The 18,404-nt window shown below is 45.0% G+C and overlaps 2 protein-coding genes across 2 annotated transcripts in view; both read right to left on the bottom strand.

Annotated features, from left to right (window-relative positions):
• LOC118851039 (plexin-A4-like) overlaps positions 1 to 342 on the bottom strand; it is a 116,019-nt gene extending 115,677 nt beyond the window's left edge. Inside the window, exon 1 of the mRNA XM_036760623.1 lies at positions 273 to 342. The gene's annotated coding sequence lies outside the window, so the exon portion shown is untranslated. The remainder of the gene's footprint in view (positions 1 to 272) is intronic.
• Positions 343 to 619: 277 nt separating this feature from the next.
• LOC118851038 (ESX-1 secretion-associated protein EspB-like) lies at positions 620 to 1,889 on the bottom strand. Its single transcript, XM_036760622.1, has 3 exons — positions 1,886 to 1,889; positions 1,150 to 1,342; positions 620 to 1,103 (listed from the first exon to the last, which is right to left on the bottom strand). The coding sequence occupies exons 1-3, from the start codon at positions 1,887 to 1,889 to the stop codon at positions 620 to 622; spliced, it is 681 nt and encodes a 226-aa protein (XP_036616517.1).
• Positions 1,890 to 18,404: the final 16,515 nt, after the last annotated feature.

Here is an 18,404-nt window from a genome sequence, read left to right as displayed (position 1 = left end):
TGTGTGTGTGTGTGTGTGTGTGTGTGTGTTTGGTGGTGCGCACGATTGGTTGGAGCCGGGCTGGTTTGAGGGGTGAGTGGGGGAATCACCAGGACCTGGGGACGTTTCCGCCCAGACACCTCCCTTCACCCACTTCCTCTCCATCTCTACACTACCCTCCCGGAGCCCAAGGATGCTGCGGACAGACAGACGGACAGGGAAGGAGCCCCCGGCCTGGCCGCTGCTCTGTCCTCCTTCCCCGGCAGGGACCCGCACGCTTCTCAGCTTCTTACCTGGGATTGCCGCTTTTCCCTCCTTCAGCGGGAGCGCCGCATTGACACTGCAGATGGTGTCTCTGCCTCTCTCTCTTTCTCTCTCTCTCTCTCTCTCTCTCTCCTCTCTCTCCCTCTGTCTCTCCCTCTGTATGTGCGTGTGTGTATGTCTCTCTGTATGCCTCTTCAATCCCAAATCCCAAACAAAAATACTCCACAGATGCAAAGGAAAGGGGTTTAAAAAGGAAAAGAAAAACCAAGAATAATGTAAAGCCTTTAGCTCTGAACAGATCCTCTTCCAACGTCCGAGGGGGAGAAATGTCCAAAAAAAATTGATAAGCGATTCCAAGCACCCCTCTTTCGTCCAGTTACCCCCAAAAGCCGGGCAGCAGTGGAGGCTCTCCGCGGCTGCAATGACGATCGGGGGCTGCCCCCTGCACCCCCACCCCACCCCCCCGGAGGGCTCGATGTCCTTGATGCCAAGCGGGCAACGGCGGCGTCACTGAGCGCCGCCCATCGCCCAAGTCCAGCGGCTCCCCAGCCCCGGGTGCCTGGGTGGCCGGGCTGGGAGCGCTTTCCCCTGGCACTGCAGCTCTCCCCAGCCAGTCGGGGCTCTTGCCTCCACCGTGGGCACCCTCCCCGCCCCCCACGCGGCCACCAGCTCCGGAGGCAGGCGTCAGCTGGCCAGGCACCACTCGTGTCCCCCCTGGAGGGCTCGGGGGGCAGTGCCAAGGGACTCGGGGTTCGGCAGCTGCTCCCCGGGGAGACTGGGTGCTGCTGCTGCTGCTACTGCCGCCGCTGCTACTGCTACTGCCGCCACTGGAGCTGCTGCCGCGGCTGCTGCTGCTGCTGCTGCTGCCGCGGCTGCTGCTGCTGCTGCTGCTGCGGCTGCTGGGACTGCCGGGGTTGCGGCGGCGGCGGCGGCGGCGGCTCCAGGGGCTGCTTCTGGTGCGGGTGCTCTGGGCTGTCCCCCTGGCCCCTCGGACGAGGTGGTAGGAAAGTTTGCAGGGGGCAGCGAGCTGGGCTGCCGCTGGCTCGGCCGCCGCCGCCGGAGCTCACAGGCTGCCTGCTGCCGCCGCGGCTCGCCGCTGCTGTGCATTGAAGCCCGGCCAAGCGCTGCAAAAACTCCAGCTGCCTGGCGCTCTCCGGGTCCTCCTCTGCTCCCCCCCCCCCCCGCTTCCCTCTCTCCCTCCCTCTCCCTCCCTCCCTTCCTTCTTCCCTCTCTCCCTCTCCTCCCCTCCCCGCAGCCTGCTCTCCCTTTCCCTCTCTGGAGCTCTCAGGCTCCGAGCCTGCTACTGACATGTAGACTGTGAGAAAGCTGCCGGCAGAGGGGGCCGGGGGCCGTGGGCTCCCCCAGGACTCACCACCGATCCTCACATACACATACACGAATATATGCGGAAACAGGCTGTAACATGTACTGACCCCCAGCCCTAAAGCCACCCGGAGACACAGACACTGATGGAGTCAGAGCGGGTCACGTACAATGATGGAGGCACCCAGATGCCAGAGCAAACCGAGGCACACAAGGGCTCGAAAAATGGGCCACAGACACTGGCAGTCTGAGACCCACAGAGGCACACAGTCCAGAGACAGGCTGGGAGCTACTCAGACATGCAATGGCACGCTTCTACCCATGTCCGCCCTACAGACAAGCTAGCACCCTCAGAGAGGCAGTGCGATGAGCTGGTTTTTGTACTCGTCTGGTCTCAGATCCACGAGCTTTGTAGCTTGAGCAAAGTGATTTTACTTCTCTTGGCCTCAGTTTCCTCTTCTGTTCAATGAAATGAATGAAGTAGCTAAATGATCTCTTTCTGATGCCACGGTTAGCAAACGAAGGCAATGCCCCACACATATACCCTGGGTCAGACTTCCTGGTGTGTATGTGTTTGCACGTGCACCTTTGTGTTGGGAGGGCAGGAAGCAAGACAGAAGTCCTTGTCCTGTTGAGCAGCTTGACTTTTCTAGCAATTTATTATTGGGAGAAATGGTGGAGGTGAACCAATAGTGGCTTCCTAGCTCTAGAATTTCTTTCTCCTGAGGAATTCGCGCGCGCGCGCACACACACACACCCACCCCACAGTTCCCAAATATACCAAGTCCCCAAGTTAAAACACTCCATTCTCCCCTTCCCCCAATAAAACAAAAATTCTGCTATGGCTTAACTTATGACTCCTCCTAGTCACCAGTATCTTTACAGGATCAAGACAGTAGCAATCAAGTGGAATTTCTGGCAACAGCAAAGGCAGAAGGGGGAAGACAGTCCAGAAATAAAAACATAAATATCCCATATGGGTTTTGCTGGACCTGCATACAAGAGCAAAAGGGGGTCAATGAGCTGCCTATCTGCTATATCTTTGGGTGTGCTTTGTACTCAATGTGTACATACTGAATGTTGATAACTGGAAAAGGAGGGAGAAGAGGAAAAGGAGATAACTGACTTTGGGTGAAAGATAATACATGAGTCGTCATAAAAGCCCTTCCAGTCTCTAGCCCTTCTTTCAACATATCACTCCCCAGAAAGCAGGGAGGAGTTATCTTATTAGTTTACATTAATAAGCCTGGTCTGGCTCCTCTCTTCTCAGAAATCCTGTATCCCAGACCCAAGATAAAACAGACAAGACTGATATCAGGTTAGTTTCTGAAGCCCTCCTCCCTCCATGACCATGTGACTAAATCATATAAGACTAAATAAAGCTGCATGTATCCTGTAAAGGCAGCAATCTGTGACTGAGGAACCCCAGAACTGAGTCTTCCACCAGACAATATCTCCCTAAGTATCTTCTCCCCAACAGAAACTGCAGAAACCACCATAGGCCCATTCCCAGAGGTGACATCTCATGAAGACCTATTGAAAACCCTAATGGATTACTTAAGGGATGTGGTTCAATAAAAGGGGAGGAAAAGTAACCCTTAAAATGTCTGTTTGCCACTCAGCTTTCAGTGTCTGCCATAAAAATTCGGGGTGGGGGGGGGGAAGATGAGGAGACAGCTCTGTGTTTATTCTCGGTCACAACAGTACATATTTTTTTAATGGAACATGATTGTCTTTTTCTTGCAGAAAGTGTGAGTGTGTGTATACTGTGTGTAGATGGTGAGCCCCAGATTTACATTTTCTGATGGATGGATGAGGATTCAAAGACTTGGATTTTTTTGAGGTGGTGCATAAAATGTATTTATTATTCTTTATCTCCTGCCTGGTTTGCAGTGTCATTTGTTTTCATTCAGAGAAATGAATGCCATGTGGTGCCTGAAGAGTAATAACAGAGCCAAATGACAAGGAAGCAGAAATCTGAGAGATACAATGGGCAGGTGAGTAACCCCAGTAGATTATTCCTGTTGTTAATGGTGTGGTATCGCTGAATGTCTTTTCCTGACTTCCTCCCAGCTAATAACAAGTATGAGAGACTTCTAGATTTGGACTTATACATGGGGAGGTGGTGATGTCATTATTAAGGGACAGAAAGAACTGAATTCACAGCAGGTGTGACTTGTTTTTAAATTTTTTTGCTAAATCCTTGGAATTACTCAAAGCCATTCGAGGTCATCCTGTCTAGTTCTCTTGTTTAACACATGAGGAAGCTGAAATCCAAAGACTTTTCCATGATTGGGAAAAAAAACAGGTTGGTCATATCTGAAGATGATAACAGAGGTGTGATGTTAAAAGGTGGCAATGACAGTTTGTGTTGGGGATAATACTGGTGGTGATAAAAATGATCCCAGTAGATCTTTAAGAAAGAAAGATACCTCAGAGTAGTTAAACTCATTGCTTAGCCTGCCCCTAGTCTATGAATAGAAGCATTCATTTTTAAAAAGTTCCAATAGCATCACATGAGCGACTTAAGAATTATTTCTTCACTGGAGGGTGATTTCTTCCATCCTTTTGAAGATTGAGAGAGGAAAGTCTGTAGGAAACAAACATTCCTTCCCCTGCGGACGGAGATCAAACATCTGGTGTAACGGTCAACGGGACAGAACACTACAGGTTAATACCACAGGAGGCAAAAGCTGGAAATAAGGAGTTACCTTAGTTGACTTCCCCCAGTCATCTATGTCCTCGGTGACTAATTCTGTGGGATTTCGTCTCCCACCTAACCATGGATTTTGGAGGTGGTCTTTAATTGCTCATTGGCTGAGCCACTTCTAACGGGAACAGGGTGAGGACTAAAATCCCCAACTTTTCTTTCACTTTGTTGCTAAGAAAGAGAACTGCTATTTAAGTTGATAAAAGCCAGATTCCCTTGTTCAATAAATCACCAGAGCCTGGAGGTGCTATTGCGATCCCCCTCCAGTCGCACTGTCCCTGCCCCCAAGCATAGCCCCTTTTTGGATGGGGTTTTGTGCCTTAGCACAAAAACGACCTGCAGTCAGCCTCCGAAAAACCGAAATTGTGGCGCCACCTGCAGGACACCAGAAATATCAGCATCTCTTCAAGACACCAGCTGAACCGGGACTGCGAGGGGGTGAGGAGGCAGACGTCTTCCGCAGTGTGCGACTGCAGCCCCGAGCTTCGGGTCACGAGTGTGCTGAAATAAAAACATTTCTCGATTCCCCCTTGGCCCCTGTTTTCCTGGTTGTATCCGTAGCTTCTCCCAGGCAGGATTTATCCTAGCATGACACACTCCAGCATCCTCCAACCCTACATCCACCTTTGAAACGAGCTAATTCAATTTTCCATCCACTCCATGCTAGCAAGATGCCGTGGTGTTAATAATTCCGCAGACTAAAGGGAGCTTGTCTCTCCTCCATTTATTTAAGAGTTAAATCAGTCTCCAGCCCAACTATGTTTGTTTCAAGACAGAACGGGACAAATAAATACCGCAAAGAGGGAAGAGCAGAGAGGAAAGGAGAAAGGAGAAAGAGCCGAGCTTTGTTTCCTTGATCACTGTCTGATGCTGAAAAATAGAGCCCCGCTTATCATACTGATGTTACCAAAATGTATAAAGCTCAGCTATGACCATTCTCAGGTGTTGCATCGCAAAGGGATATGGGACATTTGGAGGAAAGAGACGCAGAAAGGTTAGTGTAACCGATGCACAGGAGAAAAAAAAAAAACGGAGCCAAGAAATCAATAATACACAACGACCGCAAGAATGCAAATGAACACAACACTAAAGTACACAAAAAATCAGATTAAATGCATCAAGCAGTCTTAGCTCCAGAAGACTCCTACCAAAACATGCTCCCCTCTGCTCAGTACAGAGGTGGTGCACTACAGGTACAGACTGCTATATACAAAATCACTGTCAATCTAACATTTTTAAGGTAATATAGACAAGGAGGCCTTGGCTCATTCGTGGCTACAATTTGATGCTTTACCCTAGCTAAATATTGGCTTTGCTTATTTGAAGTCAGCTGGGGTCTCAGTTGAAGAGCCCTGCTCCCTCCTCCACAGCACTCCAGGCAGCTGCACGGTACTGTGGATAGGCGACTCAAATTCGAGTCAAGAAAACTTGAGTTTGAGTCCTGCCTCAGAAATTTGCTAGGTATGTGGGCATACTCAGTCACCTTATTTATCTGTTTGTTCGTTTTTGGCAAGTCACAAAAAAATCTATTTGCCTCAGTTTCCTCAACTGTTAAAGTGAGAATAACGCCTACCTGTGAGGGTTGTTGTGGGGAGCAAATAGTATAATATTTGTAAATTGCACTGCAAACCTTAGAGCACTATATAACTGTCAGTTAGCTAAAGAGGGACATTAAACAGCAGTCTGAAGAGTTCTAGCATCAACTGTGATTCTGACATTTCCAGAGGATGCTTGTCATCTGCTGACTGCTGCTGGATCTTCTCCTGGGTTGAATCAGCAAGAAGGAGGAAGATGACTACCCTAGCAGCCTCCAGGAAGAAAGCAAGATTTATCAGGCACCTACTGTGTGCCAGGAATCGTCCTAATTGCTTCATTTATATTATCTCATTTGAGACTCAAAACAACCCTGGAACATAGGTGCTATGATTATCCATATTTCACAGCGAAGACAACTGAGCAAACAGAGGTTGCGGTTTGCCCAGAGCATACAGCTGTCCTGTGAGGTAGGATGCAAACTCCCAGAATTCTATCTACTGTACCACCTTGGGACTTCTAGGCAGAAGGTCCAGAGTTTAAATTTTAATAGGATTCACAAAGTCTCATTATTATGGAATCATGGACTCAAGCTATCAAGATGAAATTGAATCAGAATGAATGGGAAGTCTTGCATATAGGTTAGAACTCTTAGGTGCATGACTTCAGGACAGAGGAGATGCGACTAAAATTGCTAGAGCTTCTAGGGGGCTGAAAGTTGAATAATAGTCAGCTGTGTGGTGAGGCATCTCAAAAGGCTAATATGATTTGGGGCTTCATTAAGAGACCTAAAGTAATGAGATCAAAAGAAGGGGTAGAGACACTCTCATCTCACAATGGTCAGATTATATCTAGAATCTTGCGCCCAGTTCTGGATGATATATTTTACAATGAACACAAAGGACAATTTCCGAAGCATCTCCAGAGGAGGGTGGTCAGGCTAGTTTGAACAAAGCAAAATGATCAGAGCTAAAGGACCTGGTGATGGTCAGCAGCCAGGAAAAGAGAAGACAGGGAAGAAAATAATTGCTATTTTCAAATAGCCGAAGGATTATCTTAAAAAAGAAGAATTGGCCTTAGCCATAAACAGGTTCAATGGGTGCAGGTCAAATTTTGTTTATACATGAGGAAGAACCTTTTTGTGACCAAACCCACATAAAAATGTAATGGGAGCCCCAGAATGATAGTTGAATTTCTCGTAACTAGAAGTATTCAAGCCTCAGAATGGTAATGAGTTCTTCATTCCTGGGAGTATTCAAATAGGACCTGGATAATCAATAGCTGGGTTGGTTCTGTTTGTCATTAAAAGTGCTAGCCAGGGTTGGACTAGATGACTTCTGAGACCTTTTCCATATCTAAGTTCATGATTCCATAATTCTGATACCTACATCTCCTGTCACTGGTTTGCTGAGCTGTCTACCTACATCAAGCCAGCCAGAGATGATAAAATATCACTGGCTAGGTCGATGTTGACTTACAGAGAGAGAGAGGACTGGTGCTCTGCTCCCTTCATTTTAATGCCACAGAACTATTTCTGGGTTCTCACTGGCATAACATTCCTGCGGATAGTTTTACCCCAGATCACTTGACAGGACATGTGAGTAAACCACTTGATATCTTGAAATCCACTGTCTCTTTTAGACCGTAGGATTATAGATTTAGATACGGAATGAACCTTAACAAAGCTATAACTAGCAATCATTGTACTTGGGGCAAATCTGGGGTAAGGGATGGAAGAAATGTGTGACTGGATACCACAAGATTTCTACATTGCTGAAGGACTGGTTACTGCTTGGGGAGGAGGGATATGATTGCCAAGGGAAGGAAGTAGATCCCTGGTCAAAGCTAATGCTATGGATGAGGTTGAGCCAGAACTATAATACCCTCATTTTACAGATGGTAAAATCGTGGTCCATAGATACCAAGTGATTTACCTAAGGTCACACAGGTACTGAGTAGCCAGGAACTGAACTCAGGCCCTTTTTACTCCAAATCCAACATGCCTACTATTTATTCTTCCTTATTTTACAAAGAGGCCAGGATGACACAACAAATGAGCCACATAAAGGACTTCAGGCTCTTTCCGTGGGGTCAGCCTAACTGTGGACAACTGTTACTGGTATTATTCTCCTAGGTGAGGAAATTCTCCCTACAGATGAAAATACAAGTCCAGTCCCGATCCCAACTCCTATTACTCTTTTTATTATAGTCGGAAACCCTGTTGCATTCCACGTAACATTTTGACATGGAGCAGCGTCATTCAAATGCTTAAAGACTGTCATATCCTTTTAGCAGTGACTAGAAGCTGGGAGCTGGAGACAAGATCCGATTCCCATGAACATCCATGGGTGGCTCTGGGATTTCGGTATCAGACCATGTTTTCACTGAAAGGACCACCAGTGATTCAGTCTATGAATTCCTATGGCAGCCTCAAAGGAAGAAAGGAAGGAAAACATTTCTTGACCAAGGACATTGCACAATGCAATCAGCACTGATACTGGATAGCATGTTAAGTATGAAAGTAATGCTCATGACCCATTGTCCAGAGGACATGTGTTTTAGTTGTTTTTTTTTCCCCCAGAAGTAGGAATGGATGGTTTTGTCCATGAATTATCTGTACTCTGGGGCTTCCATCCTCTTGAGACTAATGGCACACATTTGCAAGATGACTGGCTGGGGTTAGGTATACACTCTCTGGCCACAGAACAAAGTTAACTGACCCACATGGGAATCAAAACCCATGACCTTGGCCTCATTAGCCCCTTGCCATTAGCCACCTGCGATAACTGGTCACAGACAGACAAAGGCATGAGGAGAGATGCTGTGGTGTGATTTTCCCCATACTGGACCTCAGTGGGTGTTGAAACATATGCTTCCAGGAAATCCTGTCAGAGCCCAAGTGTAGAACCTCTTAGCACATTTCCATCAGCAGTGAAAATGAGAAAACCCAACTGGATGCCTGCAAAGCATCAAGAATAAAAAGTTTAAGTTGCTGCTAGGATCCATAGTGTCTAAAGTCAAAGGGCCCTGGTAATGACTAGAAATAGGATGCCATAAATCTGCTAATTTTCACAAACCTTGCTGTTATCAGCTACTACTCACCAAAAACCTTCCCATCATGCCTAGATCCAAGTATCCTGAATTAAACAGTAATAGTGACCCCTGACATCTACAGAGCACCACTCTCAGCAGTTGAAGGTGCTCTGCACACCTGATCTAGAGGTCACCCAAATCACATGATGTTAGTCCTAGAAGGAACTTTAGAGACTAGCCTAGTGGTTTCCAGATTTTACATAGCAATCCTCTCTTTTTAACAAAAAAATTGCCATACTTACCACACTGTTTGTATGAAGATCTATATAAATTTTTATTCAAGAAAAATTAAGAATTTTTATGGTACACAAAATCTCAAGCATACAATAGAATGAAAATAATAAATGAAATAATGTAAACAATTGCTGCATTGAATTCATTGTCATAGGATTATAGATTTTGGAGAAAGAAGGGACCTCAGGAACCATCTAGTCCAACTCCCTCATTTTGTACTTGAGGAAGCTGAGGCCCAGAGAAGTTCAGTGACTGCCCAAGGTCACACAGGTGGCGAGGAACAGAGCCAGGATTCGAACTTAGATTCTCTGATTGCAAATCTAGCATTCCTGCCTCCAAAGGACAAAGGGGGAAAGTAGCCTTCCTAAAACCTACCCTCTCAAGATGTTAGGTTTCTACGGCCAAGGTTAGGCTCAAGGGTGGTGTTGTCTCTTCAGCGACTAAAGGTGGGCTAAGATGGGCCCTTGGTTATTCGATATCCCTGCTTGGGATGTTCCCAGCCTGGCTCCTGGCTCAGGATCCTCCCATTCCTAAAGGGGGATGGAAGGATCCAGGCCAATACCAAAATGGGAAACCCCTGAGGGTCCTGTATGCACACTGTGTGCTGCAACCACTATAAACATTTCCCTTCTCCCTCCAGAAAAAGGCCCCCTTTCTCCTCCTTACCTGCCACCCTGGAGAAACCTATGTTGGAAGCACTTGCCATAATGACTCCATCACCAGAACCACGATTTAGGGAAAGACCCCTTTTTTCTACCCTGTCTTTTTTTTCTCCCACCCCTCCATTTTCCTTTAGAATATAAGATCCTTGACAGCAAAAATGCCTTCTTGATTTGTTTTTGTATCCAAGTAGTTAGAACAGAATAATGGCTTAATGCACACTCTCAATCAATCAGTCAATATGTATTAAGTGCCTAGGAGGTGCCAGGCACTGTGCTAAGCTGCAGGGATACAAAAAGACGAAAAAGACAGCCCCTGCCCTCGAGGAGCTTACAATAAATGGGGGAGACAACACGCAAACAAATATATACAAAGCAAGCTTAACACAGGATAAATAAGAAATAGTCAACAGAGGGAAGGCACTGGAATTAAGACAAGTTGGGGAAGGCTTCCTGTAGAAAGTGTGACTTTAGTTGGGACTTAAAGGAAGCCCGGGAGGTCAGTAGTTGGAGTGGTGGAAGGAAAGCATTCCAAGTATGGGGGATGACCAGAGAGGATGCCTGGAACTGATACATACTGTCTCTGTGTCTGTATCTGTGTGTGTGTCTGTCTATCTGTCTCTCTCTCTGTCTTTCTATCTCTGTCTCTGTGTGTGTGTGTCTATCTGTCTCTGTGTGTGTGTGTGTGTGTGTGTCTGTCTATCTCTCTGTCTCTCTCTCCAGTCACTTGTGTTGACTCACTTCAGTTTTGCCTTCACTGTAAAAAAGGGATACATTTTTCAGAGGCTGTTCTAAAAAAAACCAAATCCAATAATTTCATAATTTCAATATGCTCATGAGAGGATCTCATGACCTTCCCCAAGAGGAGTGTATCCCACATTTTGGAAAACCTTGACCTAGCCTAACCATCCCCACTTGATGGTTAAGGAAAGAAACTAAATACCAGAGATGGCATGTGATGTTCTCTGTGTCCCTTTCACAGAACCCAGAGGGAAGTATGTGAGAAAGGAAGCATAGGAGAGAAAGAAAGCTCTATTGTGAACCCTTCTGCCCGATCTTAAGCAGGATATGATGAATCAGGAAAAGGGAGTGACTTGGGAATCAGGGAGTAAGTGTTAGAGGCGTGACCACACAGTGTGGCCTTCACAGAGTCCACCTACTGAGGGGACACCTGCTCCTAGACCTTAGGGGAACCTCCTCAGCCTCACAGGCTCCAAGGAGCCACACAGTTTCTGTGGGGGTCACCAACAGGATAGAGGCATAGAAGAAATATGCATGACAAGGTTTAACTCACAAGACCTGCTCTGGACATGCTTCTCTCTATAGAGACTTCATGCAGAACGCTTGTTGTTGTTGTTCATCCTTCTTTCTCAAAGAGGACCAATGACATCACAAGGGCAATGCCTTGACTTGTTCATGAATTGGATTTAATTGAAGGAGACAGAGCTACACTAGTGTCAGCCTCCCTCTGTCCTCCAGAGCCATCAACAACAGCAAAAGGCATAGAGAGAAGTGAGAAAGAGAAAGAGAAGGAAAGAGAAGAGAAGAGAAGAGAAGAGAAGAGAAGAGAAGAGAAGAGAAGAGAAGAGAAGAGAAGAGAAGAGAAGAGAAGAGAAGAGAAGAGAAGAGAAGAGGAGAGGAGAGGAGAGGAGAGGACAGAAGAGAAGAGAAGAGAAGAGAAGAGAAGAGAAGAGAAGAGAATAGAAGAGAAGAGAAGAGAAGGGTAGTGAAGGGAAGGGAAGGGAAGGGAAGGGAAGGGAAGGGAAGGGAAGAGGAGAGGAGAGGAGAGGAGAGGAGAGGAGAGGAGAGGAGAGGAGAGGAGAGGAGAGGAGAGGAGAGGAGAGGAGAGGAGAGGAATAGCTGGAGGAAACAAAGAAAGGAAAGGGGGTAAAAAGATATCCAATGGAATAGAGCCACTAATGTGGCCTCAGATACTTTTCTATCTCTCTCAAAAGACTATGGGTCACTTCCCTGGCTGCCTGTTGGGAGGCCCCGCTAGGGATTAGAAGAGGGGCCTGAAGCACTCCCTCCTGGTGCCATGTTTCTCTTCTTTGATTGGGTCTGCACGGAGAATTTACTTTACAGGTTTTTTAGGAATTCGAGAACTGACTGGCAACCTGGGGTTTGGAATTCAGAGAGACAAGTATTTCTTTCCAGCCCTGAGAATGATTTGGGACTTGGGATCTTTAAGCCAGAAGGTAGACTTGAGGCATGCTGAGGGACTAACAAAGTCTGAAAGAAACAAGTTAGGAGGAAAGAGTAGGGAGACTTCACGAGTTGATCAGGAGCAAAGAGAGGAGACCTCATTCCCCAGCCCTGAGCAGGATGTGCCAAGCTAAGCTGGGCAGAATGGGGGTGGGGTGGGAACAAAAGTAGAGTGAACACATTTAAAGGAGAACATGAAAAGAGGGCTGACTTCCATCAGAGAAGGAAAAGGAAAAAAATTGAGGAGGACCATCCCTCCCTACGTATGTCTCGGAGCAGAAGACTTGGGCTAGATACCAGTTGTACCTACCTCTTCAAGGACTGGGGGAAATTACCAATGAAGTTTGATCTTCTCCCAACTTCCCCTCTCCATGCCTATCCAGTAAAGGACACTAATCTATTCTGCCCCCTTCTTTTGCCTAAATATTTCCTTTATCCTAATTTTTGCCTGAAACATGAAGGGACCACTGTTTAGCTAGAGTTAAACGTAAATTTAAATTAGGACAGAGAGTCAAACCTCTGCTGGATGTTCGGAATTTTCCTAAGTGGGAGCTCTGTTGTTGTGATTACACTGCTAACTTTTCATCTGATATAAACTCTATAAAAGAGCAGAGGAGGAGATCAAGTAGGCCTCAGAGGCCATTATATCGCCCTAGTCTAAAAAGTGAGCTAATTGTTGTAACAACACGGAGCTGATTAAATCTCCAGGGAAAAAGGGTAGGGAGGAGAGGGCAGTGACCCAGAGAAAATATTGCACACTAAACCTCCCCATGACAATCCACCCCCATCCTGGAAAGAGATAGGCACCTCCTGGGAAAAATTCCATTTTGCTACTATCAAGAAGGGAGGAGAGAGAAGAAAGAATTGAGTATTGACTAACCAAATCAGCCCTCCACAGTGACATTCACCCATACCCCTTTCAGTGTTAAACAGGTGCAGTCTCAAAAGGAATAAAGGATGCAGAGAGCTTTTTAAGCATTAATGTGCTCCATACCTAGGAGAAGGTACTGGCTTCCCAGCCTAGTGAGCCAGAGCCACAGACTGGCTGGTGAACCATCCCCGAAGCACAGAGACAGAACAGGCCACTATATCCTTCCTTGCCCCAACTGGTGAACTGTTTACTGCAGTGTTGCTAGATACCAAATGTGACCTAAATGGATAATTCATTACAGACACAGCCAGAATGAAGTTTTCTTCCTGCCTCCTCCTCATATTTAGGATGTGAGAAAATGCTGCCATTTCTGTCTTTTGCATTGCTTTGACAATATACAGTATCCTTAAGTGGAACACTTCCAACACGAGAACCAGGAGCTACATTAGTTGTACTGTCCCCATTTGACCAGGTGGGTAAACTGAGGCACATGGCACTTTCTTAACTTATCCCAGGTCACATACCAAGTAACTAACTTACTAGTAGCTTTATTAATTAACTTATTGGTAGCTCCCAATTCCCTGCTCTGTCATTTAACTCAAAGGCTCATAGATTCAGAACTGGAAAGGATCTTAGAAATCATTTAGTACAACTTTCTCATGTCTTACAGATGAGGAAACTGAGGGCCCAGAGAGTTGGAGTGACTTGTCCAATACACATATAGTGAGGGACAGAGCTGGGATTTGAATCCAGATTACCTAACTCAAAAACCAGCATTCTTTCCACTGTGTGATGTTGCCTCAGCCAGCTTGCCTAGAACTCATTCTTTACGTGTTATCTCAAATTCAGTCCAATTCAACAAATGTTTATGAAGCATTCATTGTTTGTAAAAACTATACACTGGCCCTGCCCTCAAGAGGCTTACATTCTAATTGGAGGGGGGAGGAGATCCTGAGAGGTCTGGGTTCTCTCTGGATCACCCTCTCTCTAATTAGAGTGGAAGCTTTCTGAGGGCAAGGTCAGTGTAGAGTTTTCTCAGGAGCCTCTGGGGTGTGAAACTCACGGGAGAGACGTTTAATAATGATGCTATCCCCAGTAGCCTCTGTGGTGGTGATGGTGGAAGAGTGTCTTACTTTGTACATCTCTTTAAGGGGTTGCAAGGTCTTTTCTCATGCCCTGTTTTATTGGAGCCTCACAACAACTTAAGGAAGAGGGGAGGCATGTTACAGTACTCACGGGATTTTAGAACTGGGGAGGCCTTAGAGATTGTAATACCTCACAATCTATAGCAATTGGAGGTTTACAAATCCCTCCATTTAAAAACCCTGTGACATCAATGCAGATAATATGTCCTCCACTTGAAAGATGGCAGCTAGGTGGTAAAGTGTATAAAGTACTGGCCGTGGGGTCAGAGGACCTGAGTTCAAAACCAGTCTCAGATGCTTCCTAGTCCTGTGACCCTTGGCAAGTCACTTAACCCTGTTTGCCTCAGTTTCCTCATCTATAAAATGAACTGGAGAAGGAAATGCCAAACCACTCCAGTATCTCTGACAAGAAACCTGAAATGGGGTCAGGAACACAACAATAACCATTTGACAGAGGAGGGAAGTAAAGCAGTAATCCAAGAGGCAATGGGAACAGTCCTAGATCAATCAGCCAAGCACACTTAGTGGCAAAGGGGGAAGCTGGGACTGGAGGGCTTCTGACTCTGCCTGGAGCTCTTTCTAACACGGCTTCCTCCCCTGCCCATGCTGTGGGCATATCTTCTCTTGCCCACTGCAACCTTTCTCAGTTTCTTTTCTCTCAGAATACTGCTGCTAAAGATAATATATATGTACATGAAGATATATATATATATATATATGTGTGTATATATATATATATATATATATATATATATATATACCTCATCACTCGGTCCCCATTGTTCCCTCTCTTCAAATTGGCCCAGCTACTCCTCCCTGACTCTTCTACAAAATTCAAGTTTGACTATCCAGCCCATCTGTCTTTCCTCCAATTTCCTCCTACTCACCATCTTCTTCCTTTTTCTTGGCTCAGATGGGACATCCTCCCCAGCAACGAGAATGCCATGAGGTGAAGGGATAAATGCCCCAGGGAATGGTGTCTCCTGTCCTACTCCCAAAGGCAGGTCTGTTTCCTGCCTGACTTAAGAACCTTCCATCTGCACCTAGGTTATTCCAAAATGTTTCTTGGGAGCATCTTTTGGAGCTAGAAACAAGGAAATGTAGGTTAAGTCATAGGAAATACTCTCCATGTCTCACATTTCTATAGGTCTTTTGTGTATGTATGTGTATACACACACATACATACACATATATTTATACATATATATGTATATATAAGACGTCCCAAAAGTCTTAGTGCAGTGTTAAGCCTTAATTGCTTTAAGCTGTAGCTTAAATCTGTAATAAGACATTTGGGACATCCTCTATACATGTGGATGGCTGCATAGATGGACGAATGGTTGAATGGATGATTAGATTATGGATGGATGAATGAATGTCTTAAACCAGTAACGATTTCATTGGTGTAAGGAGCTCGAAATAAGAAAACTTCCTCAACGAATATAGATGTGGATAGCGATTGCTTCTAGAACTTATGGACTTTGAGATTTGCCTGGGAGCTCTGAGCGGTTAATGGGTCACACAGCCCATATACGAAGATTTGAACTTGGTCTTTCTGACTTCAAGACCATGTCTATATTCACTATACCACACTGCCTTTCCCTGATGGACTTTAGAGCTTATAGAGCACTTTCTTCACAAAGATCCTGGGAGGCAGGTAGGTCAGGTGCTGTTATCCCTATGTACAAATAAGGAAACTGAGGGAAGCTTGCTCACATCAGTCACATGGCTAATGAATGAATGAATGAGAGGCTTAAGCCTCAGTCTTCTGATTCTAAGCCCAGATTGTCGTCCCAACATGCAAGTAGTGAATTTAGATACCTTTTACTCAATATAGGCAGAAATTAAATCAATTAATGGGTGACAAATTCATAGGAGGTAGTTAGAGAATCAAGGAGTCACTAACCCTCCCCCAAACTGACCCTCTGAGTCAGTCAGAGGCAGAATCCTGGGCTGGATTAACATAAGTATGATCCAACAGGGCTTGGCTTAGCTTCTCCTTTGGATACCTAATCTCACTCGGTGGCAATAATGTGTTCTATACCCTGGTCAAACCTAGCAATAGGTCTCAGCCTATGTGGGGGAACAAAACAAAGTCAAGTCGTGACCTTTCTCCTTTCTTATACCTCTCCATACCTGGATACTAGTTGAGAATTATCTCTTCTGTAGATTCTCCAGACCCAGATCTGTCCCTTAGCCTGATGTTAGGTTTAGTTCAACTTGAAGGGTTCAAGTAACATCGTTTTCTTGGTCATTTGGATGCTTTGTTTGGCATCCACAAACTCAAGTGTGGTCTTCCTGCATCTTCCTCTTTGTCCTGTCCTCCATCTCCCTGCTTTAACTAATCTCACTTATTGTTCTTTTCTCCCCCAGACTCCACAGCCCTTCTTCACTTCTGGCCCAGGCTGCTTCATCTGGCAGGCCCTCTCCACCCCAGAATGGTCGTATTTTCCAATTCTTTACTTCATTGAACTGTAGAAATTTTTCTCCATCTCTACCAGGATTTTCAGCGTTGGTGGAAGCTTCCCGAAAACAAAACCAGCAAACGTAGAACCTCAGAGACCTCATAGTCTGGTATTTAATGGCTCAATTGTGTTGTCCAGGCAACACAGACTTCGAGCCCGGAGGGCCAGGACAGTGACTTAATCTGTGTTTTGTCCTGTATTGGCCTATGCTGTGGGGATTCAATAACCCATATGTAATAATAATGCCTGCTTTCTAGTGTAGCTGAGTTTTAAATGACCCGAGTGATAGAACCCCCGTTTCTCCCCTGAGGAGATTATTCTCTCGTCTAATACATGTCTCTATAAAGGGATTGTTTTGTTTGTTTTACTGTGGTCCCAGGTTCTCTATATAAGCATTTCCTTCGCCATTATTTAGTATGTTTGTTCCTATATCACCAAAGCTGTTATTATAATAGTAGTAATTTTTATATATCTGTTTAAGGTTTGCAAATCACACTGGATAGAGTGCCAGGCCTGGAGACAGGAAGACATCTTCATGAATTCAAATCTGGCCTCAGACACTTACTAACCACGTGACTCTGGATAATCACCATGTTTGACTCAGTTTCCTCATCTGTAAAATGAGCTGGAGAGGGAAATGGCAAACCATTCCCGTATCTTCACCAAGAAAGCCCCAAATGGGGTCACAAAGAGTCAGACACAACTGAAAAATGACTAAACAATACATTTCTTATCTCATTTAATCTTCACAAGAACTCTGTAAGGTAGGCACCATTTTCCCCCATCTTACAGATGAGGAAACTGAGGCTGGGGACATTTAAGTAACTTGCTCAGGGTCACGCAGCTAGGAAGTGTCCAAGAATTATCACTCAGGTCTTCCTAACTCGAAGTCCAGTGCCCCATCTGCAATACCACCTTGCTCCCTTCTTGGATTTCATCTTTCTTCTCAAATGATGCCAAAAAAACCTTCACATCCACCTTTTCCACTTCAGTGACTATGCCAACATTTTTTCAAGGCATGACTAGAATTTTCTTCTCCTCCTTTTCATGATCACATCATCATGTATTTCACCAAGAACAGTAGATGAAAAAGGAGAGGAAGGAAGATTCAAATAGGGACATCAACAAAGACAAGGTGACCATGATTTGCCTGTCACATAGTAGGCACTTAATAAATACTTGTTAATTAGTTGATTGGTGGTGGTGATGATGACATCATTTTCATAGGGAAGAAATGACATAATAAGTTATCAGAGGGATATAAAGATTTTAGTTAATTAAGCAATCAATAGAATGAAATTTTGGGTGTGATTTGATTTTTATTACACAGGATATTAGAGTCATTGGATGAAAACTAAGAAGGGAAGGCCATCTAGTCAAGCCCTTCATTTTATAGATGGAGAAACTGAGGCCCAGAGACACTAAGTGACTCATTATCCTGCTTTATAACTTAACATCAAGTCAGGAAGTGGTACTTTTAGATATTTGTGTCACCAGAAAATTTCTATACCAGTAATATATTATTGGAATCTATTTTAATAATGGAACCTTTATTTTTATAATATATTCAGACCTGATTCGACTATGCTAATTTAGAAAATAACAATAATACTAATAATAAAAGTCACCCCAGTTTGATGTTTTTAAATTATCAGGGCTATAAAGATGATGCAATTATTTAGCCAGCACCTTAATCTGAAAGAGCTCAGATTGCTTTGCAGACATTTACTCATCCATCCTTATAATATCCCCATTTCACAGATGGGGAAATGTTTCCTTGGGGAGCAGACCAAACAAAGACACAGATGAGCCAGTAGCATCATATCCATAGGAAGACATATGAGGACCAGAGGAAAACATTTGATACCACAGAAGGCAATCATTACGAGCTGGGAGATAGAGCCAGAGTAGGTGGAATTGTAG

The sequence above is a fragment of the Trichosurus vulpecula genome, chromosome 5 (assembly GCF_011100635.1).
Source record: "Trichosurus vulpecula isolate mTriVul1 chromosome 5, mTriVul1.pri, whole genome shotgun sequence".
Classification (NCBI taxonomy): Eukaryota; Metazoa; Chordata; class Mammalia; order Diprotodontia; family Phalangeridae; genus Trichosurus; species Trichosurus vulpecula.
Note: the sequence above shows the minus strand (reverse complement) of the source record. Positions and strands in the feature narration are given on the sequence as shown.

Bases quoted from the DNA above. Each gene is read 5' to 3' on its own strand.
- LOC118851038 (XM_036760622.1), bottom strand. The intron at 1,104-1,149 runs GTCCCAGCAGCC...CCGCGGCAGCAG, and splicing joins CCGCCGCCGCAACCCCGGCA to CAGCAGCAGCAGCAGCCGCG.